Source organism: Macaca mulatta, chromosome 12 (assembly GCF_049350105.2).
Source record: "Macaca mulatta isolate MMU2019108-1 chromosome 12, T2T-MMU8v2.0, whole genome shotgun sequence".
NCBI lineage: Eukaryota > Metazoa > Chordata > Mammalia > Primates > Cercopithecidae > Macaca > Macaca mulatta.
In genome coordinates this window covers 102,472,708-102,486,019 of record NC_133417.1, presented here as the reverse complement: position 1 = coordinate 102,486,019, position 13,312 = coordinate 102,472,708, and the positions used below count along the sequence as shown (strand labels likewise).

The 13,312-nt window shown below is 40.9% G+C and overlaps 1 protein-coding gene across 3 annotated transcripts in view; it reads right to left on the bottom strand.

Moving 5' to 3' along the window:
* MOB4 (MOB family member 4, phocein) overlaps window positions 1-13,312 on the bottom strand; it is a 35,568-nt gene that overhangs the window by 13,400 nt on the left and 8,856 nt on the right. For all 3 annotated transcript variants that reach the window (NM_001257738.1, XM_015131737.3, XM_015131738.3), the window contains 1 exon segment: window positions 3,162-3,262. In NM_001257738.1, the coding sequence (NP_001244667.1) occupies window positions 3,162-3,262 (101 nt within the window).

Below are 13,312 nucleotides of genomic sequence, written 5' to 3'. Positions count from 1 at the left end.
CTAACCTAACCCTTTTACAGCCAATAGCAAAATTAAGTTGATTCAGCAGTGCTGTGGGTATCATCTGTGGCAAATAATGCAAAACTTACAGCTTCAAGTTAATTTAATACAGAGCTAACATGTATACAGTTGTGCAGCTGAAGAGACCAACCAGAGCTGGAATCCAGCCTACATTCCAGGAACCACACATGTATCCTGGCATAAAGGAGTAACTTTTCCTAATCATTAAGACTCAATATGAGTTAGTGGGAGATTTGACTGAAGTCATGACCCAATTCAAATTAACATCATTATATAATCAACTACATTAACTAAAAATGGCAAGTGTACAGCCTCAAATCAATAAAGGATATATGCAAAAACAAACAAAACTCTTCCTGGTCAACTAATAAAAATATACACAATACAATAAAGAGATAAAAGAATATATACATGATAGTCCAAAAAGTGGTCAGCAGAAAAAAATAACAAAAGTAAAAATAGCATCAGAACAAATGAAATACTTGTGAGCAATATTTTATGTGAAGTTTTATGTAATGCTTTATATAACGTATGTTTCATAGAATAAGTTCAATAGGGAGGTAAATGTTTTCTTAGACCTGAAAAAAAAAAACTCTTGTACACTAAAATCAGCCCTTATTTGTTAGGAATTATGCTTGTAATGGAAAAAAAGGCCAACCACGGTGACACACGCCTGTAATCCCAGAACTTTGGGAGGACAAGGCAGGCGGATCACGAGGTCAGGAGAGCAAGAACATCCTCATCAACATGGTGAAACCCCGTTTCTACTAAAAATACAAGAATTAGCTGGGCATGGTGGCGTGCGCCTGTAGTCCCAGCTACTTGGGAGGCTGAGGCAGGAGAATTGCTTGAACCTGTGTGGCGGAGGTTGCAATGAGCGGATATCACACCACTGCACTCCAGCCTGGTGACAGAGCGAGACTTGAGACTCCTGTCTCAAGAAAAAAAAAAGAAAGAAAAAGAAAAAAACATGCTCACCTACTTTCATCATTAATGCCAAAGCATAAGAAAGCAGTTATTTTCAAGGCTGATTAAAAATAAAGCAAAGGATGTACTACATTGAAGTGCTGTCTTGGGTTGTAAAATGGGAAAATACCTACAAACTCATCTTTCAATTATTGTGCATTCAGATATGTAAAAAAGTTAGAAATAGTCAAGTAATTTGTCTAAAAATCAGCAAAGGGTACAAAGAAGTCTTAGCATCCTGAAATTGCTGAACTGTTATGACACGACATAATGTCTTGGCCATATCTAAAGAAGCATGCAGCATCAAAAAGTAAGTATTTTTTTAAAGTGCCTTGTCTTCAAGTTGAGGCACACAACACAGGAAACATGGTCAAATTTATTCAGGAAAAGTCATATTTCTACTCTACTTATCTAAAAATCAACTTACAAATAACAAGCCCCAATGAACACATACTGCACTCTCTATATTTATTAATAATCTGTCAACTCATCCCAGCTCCCATTTGCACTGGAAAATTTATAATTTCAAGAAACACCTAGTAACTTCAGAATATATCTACTTCTAAAGTTATCTCCACCTATCCACTAGTTATCAATTTTTTCATTCAAAGGGTATTACAAAAAGTACCAAAACTCCTTACTTCAGGATTACAATTAATCTCTATTTACCAAAGACAAGACTGGAAGTTTGCAATAATTTACAGGTAACTTATCAGATACCAAGCCTAGACTAGGAACTAGAAGTAATCCTCCACAAAAACATAAAGTGGCCAAGTGCAGTGGCTCATGCCTGTATAATCCCAGTGCTCTGGCAGGCTGAGATGGGAGGATCACTTGAGCCCAGGATTTCAGGACCAGCTTGGACAACACAGTGAGACTCCATCTCTACAGAAACAAAGGGGGGAAAAAAAAAGACAAGTCGGGCACGGTGGCTCACGCATGTAATACCAGCACTTTGGGAGGCCGAGGCGGGCGGATCATGAAGTTAGGAGTTCGAGACCAGCCTGGCCAACATAGTGAAACCCCATCTCTACTAAAAATACAAAAATTAGCCGGGCATAGTGGCACATGCCTGTAGCCCAGCTACTCAGGAGGCTGAGGCAGGAGAATCACTTGAACCCGGGAGGCAGAGGTTGTGGTGAGCAGGGATTGTACCACTGCACTCCAGCTTGGGTGACGGAGTGAGACTCTGTCTCAAAAAAAAAAAGACAATAGATGACACAAAGTTATGCATAAATGGGGAAATGGAAATACCGTATTAGTGGTTAAGAGATACAATTAAGGAAAACCATGAAATAAGATAATAAAACCCAGGCTGGCATGGTGGTAATCCCAGCACTGTGGGAGGCCAAGGTGGGCAGATTGCTTAAGCCCCGGAGTTTGAGACCAGCCTAGGCAACATGGTGAAACCCTGTCTCTACAAAAAATATAAAAAACTAGACAGGCTAGTGGCATTCACTAGTAGTAGTCCCAGCTACTCAGGAGGCTGAGATAGGAGGATTGCTTCAGTATGGGAGACAGAGGCTGCAACGCGCCAAGATTGCACCACTGCACTCCAGCCTAGGCAACAGATCAAGACCCTGTTTTTTTTAAAAAAAAAAAAAGGTGGGGATAATAAGGCCCAAATCAATAAATGTAGAAAGGGTGGCTCAATACTTTGGGAGGATAAGGTAGGAAGATTGCTTGAATCCAGGAGATTGAGACTAGCCTGGGCAACATAATGAGATCCTGTCTCTACAAAAACTAAAAACATTAGTGAGGCATGCTGGCACACGCCTGTAGTCCCAGCTACTCTGGAAGCTGACGTAGGAGGATCACTTGAGCCTCGGAGGTAGAGGCACAGTAAGCAGTGATTGCACCACTGCACTCTAACATGGGCAATAGAGTGAGACTCCATCTCAAAAAAAAAGAAAAGTAGAGAGGTACAGAGGCAGGTCCAAGTTATCAGCTCTGAAACCACCTTTCAAAACGAGTGACTCTGTAGCATACTTTGATCTGGAAACAACCAGTGAAGAAAGCTGAGAACCTTCTGACACTGAAAATGCCAAAGCTTTAAAATTTGGCTTCTTAGTCTGCAGTTACATAGTAAATTTTACAATTCATAATTATCATTAATATGAAAGTTAGTTTCGTGAGAGGAACTATTAGCATTTTGATGTAACATAAGGACCTACCTTAAATGTTCATACTTCCACACACCTTCATCTTGGCCTTCAGGTGGTTCAAGAATTTTGTCAATATTGGAGCAATCTGCTCTTATGTTCTGTTGAATATACTAAAAACAAAGAAGTTCTTATGGTTAATTAAATTATACCACCTGGTAAATCTTATATTAAGTACATATAATTTTTGAATACGTAACTGCTCTTGTGGTTCAACTTGGGTTATACACTAAATAGGAAACCAAGTATAGAATCATAATCAGTAACTCAGAAAAAAAGTAGGTTACCCTTACTTATTTACTTATTTATCCTTCAATTCAACTTCATTTGTATAGAATCTACTACATAAATGCAGATATTTTATTTGTCAGGACTGTAACTGGGATCAAAATTGCAAACTGCAAATTTTTTTTTTTTCTTTTTTTTTGAGACAGGGTCTCACTGCATCACCCAGGCTGGAGTACAGTGGCGCAATCTCAGATCACTGCAATATCCACCTCCTGGGCTCAAGCAATCCTCCCAACTCAGCCTCCTGAGGAACTGGAACTACATGCTGAGCTAACTTTTCTGTATTTTGTAGATACAGGATTTCGCCATAGGCAATGTAAATATAACTATGGTACATATTGTGATTCCGTTTATACGAAGTGTCTAGAATAAGAAAATCTATTGAGACAGAAAATAGATTTGTACCGGCGTAGGGCTTGAGGGCAGAGAGGAAGGCAGAGGAGACCAAAGATGGCTGCTAATGGGGATGAGTTTTCCTTTAAGAAAGGATAAAAATGTTCTAAAAGGCCAGGCATGGGGGCTCATGCTTGTAAGGCCAGCACTTTGGGAGGCCAAGGCGGGCAGATCACGAGGTCAGGAAATCAAGACCATCCTGGCTAACATGGTGAAAACCTACCTCTACTAAAAATACAAAAAAAAATTAGCAGGGCGTGGTGGTACACACCTGTAGTCTCAGCTGCTCCGGAGGCTGAGGCAAGAGAATCGCTTCAACCCGGGAGGCGGAGGTTGCAGTGAACCGAGATCGTGCTACTGCACTCCAGCCTGGGCAACAAAGCGAGACTCCGTCTCAAAAACAAAACAACAAAAAAAAGTTATAAAATTAGACTGTAGTGATGGCTGTGCAACCTTGTGAATATAATCACTCTAACTGTACAGGGATTTGTATGGTACGTTCATTAGACCCAATAAAAGTTGTTTTAAATAACTAAGTTTAAAAAAAAGGCAAGGGAGGGTCACTTTCAATTTTTAAAATGTAATAACATAAAAATTTAAATTTCAGATCTCTGTAATGCTTTATGCAATCTTTTTGATATTCTGAAATCTGAATAGGTTAGAGTAAAAGGGTGGTTACAAAAACTAACTATAAGGCCTTCTTGAGCCAATCAATTTTGCCTACTTCAGACAATCTTTCTTAAATATCACTTGGGTACTCAAAAACTTTTTTTCCCAAGCAAAAGGTCTCACATATTTAGTACTGAACCAGCCTACTGCAGAGCATAGAAACCAAAAGAAAAACCATTGTTCCAATACAGCATGTCCAACTGTCCAGATGATGGTGACATTTTCAGCTTGATATGGTGACATGATAGTGATCTTGATACAATATTAAATATGTGTGCCATCTCATGTAAAAATTCCTTCTAGACCCAGTTTGTTTTTTTTTCCAATGTCTCCTCTTAGAATTGTACCTGATTTTATTACTCAGTTTTCATCTGAATCCACTGGGGAATGCAACGATTTTGCTTTTGTTTCTTGGTTGGGAATCACTTGATTCTAAAAGTCTTGTGGGAAGGCATGGCAAAGAACAGAGTCATGCACACACACCACGATGACAGGGAAAGGGATCAAACACTTTTTTTTTTAGATGGAGTGTTGCTCTTGTTGCCCAGGCTGGAGTGCAATGGCTCGGCCTTGGCTCACCACAACCTCCGCCTCGCGGGTTCAAGCGATTCTCCTGCCTCAGCCTCCTGAGTAGCTGGGAATACAAGCACCCGCCACCACGCCTGGCTACTTTTTGTATTTTTTGTGGAGACGGGGTTCACCATGTTGGTAAAGCTGGTCTCGAACTCCTGACCTCAGCGGATCCACCCACCTCGGCCTCCCGAAGTGCTGGAATTACAGGCGTGAGCCACCGTCCCCAGCCTCAAACATGTTTTAATCACTCTTTAATTATTACTGAAACCACTCTCCCTGATATTTTTTATCTCATCCTAATGTTTCAAAGTTTTGATTCTCCCTCTCCTTGAGGAGATACAGGTAAATTGTATACCTTCTCCACAGGCCACCTCAAATTCCATGTCACAATTCTGTCCAAATCTCTCATTCCCCTAGTACACTCAAGCACTCCCTGATTATTCGAATCCTCACAGAACTCCATCCGATTTCCTGCCATATTTGTAATTTGTACACATTAGCAATCTGTCTATTCATTTTTGTCTTTCCTGTTCCCACTACACCTTCTATGGATAGAACTTTTTTTTGTTTTTGAGATAAGAGTCTCACTCTGTCACCCAGGCTGGAGTGTAGTGGTGCAATCTCAGCTCACTACAACCTCTGCCTTCCGGGTTCAAGTGATCCTATCGTCTCAGCCTTCGGAGTAGCTGGGATTATAGGCATGCGCCACCATGCCCAGCTAATTTTTGTATTTTTAGTAGAGACGGGGTTTCACCATGTTGGTCAGGCTGGTCTTGAAGTCCTGACCTCAAGTGATCCACCTGCCTCAGCCTCCCAAAGTGCTGGGATTACAGGCGTAAACCACCGCACCTAGCCTTCTATGGCTAGAACTCTTAGCAGCATTTATTTCACACTTAATAGCACAACTTACTAGCGCTTACTTTCATGTGTCTCCTTCATATAGCAAGTCCCTGAACACAGAGACTTTTATTTATTTATTTATTTTTGAGAGAGTTTTGTTCTGTCACCCAGGCTAGAGTGCAGTGGCGCTATCTTGGCTCACTGCAACCTCTGCCTCCTGAGTTCAAGCAATTCTTCTGCCTCAGCCTCCCAAGTAGCTAGGATTACAGGTGTGTGCCACAACACCTGGCTAATTCAAGACTGCCTAGGCTAATTCAAGACCACCTAAGCTAGTTTTGAACTCCTGGGCTCAAGCAATTATTCCACCTCAGCCTCCCAAAGTAATGGGATTACAGGCACGAACCACTGGGCCCAGCCCAATTTTAATTATTTAACCATATATTTAGAAACTGACTTTACATATATAATTACTAAATTTTGTTATTAAGTGGAGTTACAAGCCTCAATCTTGAAGACATCTAGAATCGTTTTATTGATACCAATTTATGTAAAGCAAAAAAGAAATCCTTAACTTAGAAATAAAACAAAAATGTCATTTTGGCGAGTCACAATGGCTCACTCCTATAATTCCAGCACTTTGGGAGGCAGAGGCGGGCAGATCACCTGAGGTCAAGAGTGCAAGACCAGCCTGGCCAACATGATGAAATCCCGTCTCTATTAAAAATACAAAACCTGGCTGGGCATGGTAGCACACACCTGTAATCCCAGCTACTGGGAGACTGAGGCAGGAAAATCACTTGACCCTGGGAGGTGGAGGTTGCTGTGAGCAGCAATCATACACTATTGTACTCCAACCTGGCAGTGAGACTCTATCTCAAAAAAAAGTCATTTTGTTTTCTATAATGAGTCCTCCATACTTTTATGCAATAGAGGCAACTATCATTTTTTTTAAATGAGCTAAGAAGGCTGGATGAGGTGGCTCCCGCCTATAATCCTAGCATTTTGGGGGGCCAAAGCAGGTGTATCACAAGGTCAGGAGTTTGAGAGCGGCCTGGTCAATATGGTGAAACCCCATCTCTAATAAAAATACAAAAATTAGCCAGGCATGGTAGCACATGGAGGTTGAGGCAGGAGAATTGCTTGAACCCAGGAAGCAGAGGTTGCAGTGGGCCGAGATCATGCCACTGAACTCCAGCCTGGGCAACAGAGCAAGACTCTGTCTCAAAAAAAAAAAAAAACGTACTTGAAGAAATAATGCTAAAAAGTTTCCAAGTTTGTAAAAAGATTTAAGCTTGCAAATTCAAGAAGCTGAGTAGGCTGGGAAAAAAAAGAGGAATAGGAAATTATTGTTTAATATGTATAGAATTTCAGTTGGGGAAGATAAAAAATTTCTGGACACGGATGGTGGTGATGGTTGCACAATGGAAATGTACTTAATGCCACAGAACTGTACACTTTAAAATAGCAAAAACGATAAATTTTATGTCTCATATATATTGCCACAATTTAAAAAAAAGCTGAGTGAACATCAAACAAGATAACCCCAAAGAAATCTACATCCAGACACATCATAATCAAATGGCTAAAACCCAAAGATAAGTCCAGGTGTGGTAGCTCAGATCTGTAATCCCAGCACTTTGGAAGACCAAGGCAGGAGGATCACTCAAGCCCAGGAATTAGAGATCAGCTTGGGCAACATAGTAAGACCACATGCCTACAAAATATAAAAATTAGCCAGGCATGGTGATGTATGCCTGTAGTACCAGCTACTTGAGAGGCTGAGTTGGAAGCATTGCTTGAGCCTAGGAAGTCCAGGCTGCAGTGAGCCATGATCATGTCACTGTACACCAGCCTGGAATGAGAGAGTGAAACCTTGTCTCAAAAAAAAAAAGGAAAAAGAAAAAAGAAAATACCACTAAAGAAGACAGAAGAGGCCGGGCGCGGTGGCTCAAGCCTGTAATCCCAGCACTTTGGGAGGCCGAGATGGGCGGATCACGAGGTCAGGAGATCGAGACCATCCTGGCTAACACAGTGAAACCCCGTCTCTACTAAAAAATACAAAAAAAACTAGCCGGGCGAGGTGGCGGGCGCCTGTAGTCCCAGCTACTCGGGAGGCAGAGGCAGGAGAATGGCTTGAATCTGGAGGTGGAGGTTGGAGTGAGACGAGATTGCGCCACTGCACTCCAGCCTGGGCGACAGAGCAAAACTATCTCAAAATAAATAAAATAAATAAATAAACAAAAGGCCAGGCACAGTGGCTCACACCTATAATCCCCGAACTCTGGGAGGCTGAGGTGGATGGATCACTTGAGGTCAGGAGTTCAAGACCAGCCTGGCCAATATGGCAAAACCCAGTCTCTACTAAAAATAGAAAAATGAGGCGGGTGTGGTGGCATACACCTGTCGTCCCAGCTACTGAGGAGGCTGAGGCAGGAGAATCATTTGAACCCAGGAGGTGGAGGCTGCAGTGAGCCAAGATCACGCCACCATACTCCAGTCTAGGTGACAGAGTGAGACTCCGCCTCAAAATAAATACATAAATAAATAAATAAATAAAAATGTGCTAAAAGGAAAGAGTTGCCAAGCCAGAATTCTATATCCAACAAAAATATTCTTTAGAAATGAAGATAGGCTGGGCATGGTGGCTCACGTCTGTAATCCCAGTACTCTGTGGGGCTCAGGCAGGCAAGTCAAGAGTTCAAGATAAGCCTGGCCAACATGGTGAAACGCTGTCTATACTAAAAATACAAGAATTAGCTGGGGGTGGTGGCACACGCCTGTAATCCCAGCTATTCGAGAGGCTGAGGCAGGAGAACTGCTTGGACTCAGGAGGCTGAGGCAGGAGAATTGCTTAGTCAGTGAGCCCAGATCACGCCACAGCACTCTGGTCTGAGTGACAGAGCAAGACTGTCTCAAAAAAAAAAAAAGAATTGCTAAAGGAAGTTCTTCAGACAGAAAATAATACAAACTAAATTGGGAACATCAGGAGCAGGAGATATTATAAATATCTGGGTATAAACATAATAGACTGTTCTCATGACTTCTTTAAAATACATTTGACAGGTGAAAGCAAAAAGATTAACGATGGGGTTTTCAATGTATACTGATGTAATATATGGCAACTATAGTATAAAGGGAGAGGAAAAGGGGTGCATATGATAGTAAAGTTTCTACATTTCAATTAAAGTGGTAGAACACTGATTTTAAGTAAACTGCGTAGAGTAACCATTTAGTAATCAAGTATATAAAGATGTCAAAGTTAGAATTAAAACAGAGTACTAAAAATGTTCAAATAACCCTTAAAAAGACAGAAAAGGGGAAATGGGAACAAACAAAAAGCCTAGAAGGAACTAAAAAGTAATAAAATGGTAGGTCTAAATCTAAATAATAGTAAACATTCAGCACATCAATGTTAAATGGTCGAATATACCAATTAAAAGAGAAAGTCTGTCAAAATAAACTAAGAAATATGACCCAACCATATGCTGTCTAGAAGAAACTTACTTCAAACATAATTATATAGGTAGGTCAAAAGGATGAAAAAAGAAATACCATACAAATATAAATCAAAAGAAAGTTAGCAGGAATGCAAAGGTGGTTCAACATTTAAAAAAAAAAACAACAATGCAACATACTATATTAATATACAAAGGGAAAAAAACACACTATCATACTGATGCAGAAAAGATATCTGACAAAATCCAACATCTTTTCATGATAAAACCACTCAGAAAACTAGGTATAAAATGAAATTTCCTCAACATGATTAAGGGCATTCATGAAAAACTCACAGCTAACCTCAGACTCAATGGTGAAAAACTAAAAGCCCTTCCCTTAAAACCCAAATGAGACAAGGATGCTCACTTTCGCCACCACTATTCAACACTGTACTAAAGTTCTAGCCAGAGCAACTAGACAAGATAAAGAAATAAAAGGCATCTCATTTGGAAAGGAAGTGGTAAAACTATCTCTATCCACAAATTACTTGATCCTATATATACGAAATCCCGAAGAATCCACAAGGACGTTACTCTAAGTGCAAAATGATTCAGCAAAGTCATAGAATACAAGATGAATACACAAAAATCAGTTTTGTTTCTATATACCTGTAGAATCTAAAAAGGAAGAAAACAATTCCACTTACAATAGCACCTAAAAATTTTTAACTACCTAGAAATAGATTTAAATAAGGAGATTTTTTTTGCAGACTGAAAACTACAAAACATTGCTGCAATTAAAGAAGACCTAAATAAATGGAAAGACATCTTGTGTGCATGAGTAAGAAGGCTTAATATTGTTAAGATGTCAATGCTACCTAAAGCAATCTAGAGATACGAGACAATCTCTAGCTAAATTCCAACTGACACCTCTCTTTTTTTGCAGATACAGAAAAGGTGGGCCGGGCGCGGTGGCTCAAGCCTGTAATCCCAGCACTTTGGGAGGCCGAGACGGGCGGATCACGAGGTCAGGAGATCGAGACCATCCTGGCTGACACGGTGAAACCCCGTCTCTACTAAAAAATACAAACTAGCCGGGCGAGGTGGCGGGCGCCTGTAGTCCCAGCTACTCGGGAGGCTGAGGCAGGAGAATGGCGTGAACCTGGGAGGCGGAGCTTGCAGTGAGCCAAGTGAGCGCCACTGCACTCCAGCCTGGGCGGCAGAGCGAGACTCTGTCTCCAAAAAAAAAAAAAAAAGAAAAGGTGATCCTCAAATTTATATGGAATTGCAAGGGTTTCTGAATAAACAAAAAAAAATCTTGAAAATAAAGAATAAATTTGGTCAGAGCATGGTGGCTCATGCCTGTAATCCCAGCCAAGGCAAGAGGATCACCTGAGCCCAAGAGTTCAAAACCAACTTGGGCAACACTGCAAGATTCTGTCTCTGTTAAGAAAAATAAAATAAGGAATGAAGTTGGAGGATTCACACTTCTTGAGTTCAAAACTTACTACAAAGCTACAGTAATCAAACACTGTGTGATACTGGCATAAGGAGACTCATATAGACAAAAATAAAGAAAGAAAGAACCCAGAAATAATGTGTCACATACACAGCCAAACGATTTCAACAAGGCTGCTGAGACCATTCAATAAAGAAAGGAAAAGCATTTAAACCATTTTTAAGTGGCATTAATTATATTCCCAATGTTGAGCGAAGAAAAACCCTGGGCCTAACAGCTTCACTAGTAAACATTTAAAGAAAATACCAAACATTTAAAGAAAAACTAATGCCAGGCGCGATGGCTCACACCTGTAATCCCAGCACTTTGGGAAGCCAAGGTGGGTAGATCACGAGGTCTGGAGTTCAAGACTGGCCTGGCCAAGATGGCGAAATCCCATCTCCAACTAAAACTACAAAAATTAACCAGGCGCAGTGGTGGGTGCCTGTAATCCCACCTACTCAGGAGGCTGAGGTAGGAGAATCGCTTGAATCCAGGTGGCAGAGGCTGTAGTGAGTTGAGGTCGCGCCACTGCACTCCAGCCTGGCCTGGGCAACAGAGTGAGACTCTGTCTCACAAAAAAAAAAAAAAAAAAAAAGAAAGAGAGAGAGAGAGAGAGAGAGAGAGAGAGAGAGAGAGAGAAAGAAAAAAGAAAAACTAGCACCACCTTCTCAAAATCTTCCAAAAAATTGAAAAGAGGGGAATACTTTCTAACTCATTCTATGATGCCATCATTGTCCTAACACCAAAGCCAAACAAAGACACTATTAAAACTACAAACTGATATCCCTCATGAACACCAAAGCAAAATTCTCAATAAAATACCAGCAAATCAAATTCAGTGGCATATTAAAAGGTTTTTATACACCATGACCAAGTGGAATTTATTCCTGGAACACAAGAAATACAAAAATGGTTTAAAAAAAAAAAAAAATCAATCAATATATCACATTAACAGAATGAATGGGCCGAGCATGGTGGCTCACGCCTGTAATCCCAACACTCTGAGAAGCCGAGGTGGGTAGATCACAAGGTCAGGAGTTCGAGACCAGCCTGGCCAACACAGTGAAACCCCATCTCTACTAAAAATACAAAATTAGCCAGGTATGGTGGCACACACCTGTAATCCCAGCTAGGAGGCTGAAGCAGGAGAGTCACTTGAACCCAGGAGGTGGAGGTTGCAGTGAGTGGAGGTCATGCCATTGCACTCCAGCCTGGGCAAAAAGAGCAAAACCCAAACTTAAAAAAAAAAACAAAACAAAACCAGAATGAATGAAAAGGAAACACATGATGTTTTGGCCAGGCGTGGTGGCTCACACCTGTAATTCCAGCACTTTGGGAGGCTGAGGTTGGCGGATCATGAGGTCAAGAGATCAAGACCATCCTGGCCAACATGGTGAAACTCCATCTCTACTAAAAACACAAAAATTGGCTGGGCGTAGTGGCGCGTGCCTGTAGACTCAGCTACTCAGGAGGCTGACGCAGGCGAATTGCTTGAACCTGGGAGGCAGAGGTTGCAGTGAGCCGAGATCACACCACTGCACTGCAGCCTGGTGACAGAGTGAGACTGTCTCACAAAAAAAAAGTAAGAAAAAGAAACACATGATCATCTCAATAGGTGCAGCAAAACCATTTGACAAAATTTAACACCATTTTATGATCTAAAAAGCACTGAATGAACTACAAATAAAGGAAACAACTTCAATATAATAAAGACCATATATGAAAAATCCATGGTGAACATCATACTCAACAGTGAAAAACTAAAAGCTCTCCTCTAAGATCAGGAAGAAGACAAAGATGCCCTCTTTCACCACTTTTATTCAAAGTAGTACTGAAAGGTCTAGCCAGAGCAATTAGGCAAGAAAAAGAAAGAAAACAGATCTAGATTGGACAAGTAAAATTATCTGTTTGCAGATGTCATGGTCTCATATGTAGAAAACCCTAAAGATTTCACATCCAAAAACCTGCAAAAATAAATGAACAAATTCAACAAAGTAACAGGACACTTCCCCCTATTTTTAAAGAAATAACCATCTGTACATTTTTCTTCAAAATTTAACCAATTTCTAGGCATAGAGCTAGATCTAGGTTTATATTCCTTTATCTTCCACAAGGCCTAACTCATTGCTAGGTATATAGTGAGAACCCAATAAATATTTGCTGATTGAACAGCACTTTTTCTTTTTTTTTTTTTTTGAGACAGGGTCTCACTCTGTCACCAGCCTGGAGTGCAGTGGCACAATCACAGCTCACCGTTAACCCTAACTCCTGGGCTCAAGCTATCCTCCCACCTCAGCCTCCTAAGTAGCTAGGACTACAGGTTCACACCACCTAGCCTAACGTTTTTCTTTTTTGCAGAGACAGGGTCTCACTATATTGTCCAGGCTGGTTTCAAACTCCCGGCCTCAAACTGATCCTCCCTCCTCGGCCTCCCAAAGTACTGAGATTACAGGTGTCAGCCA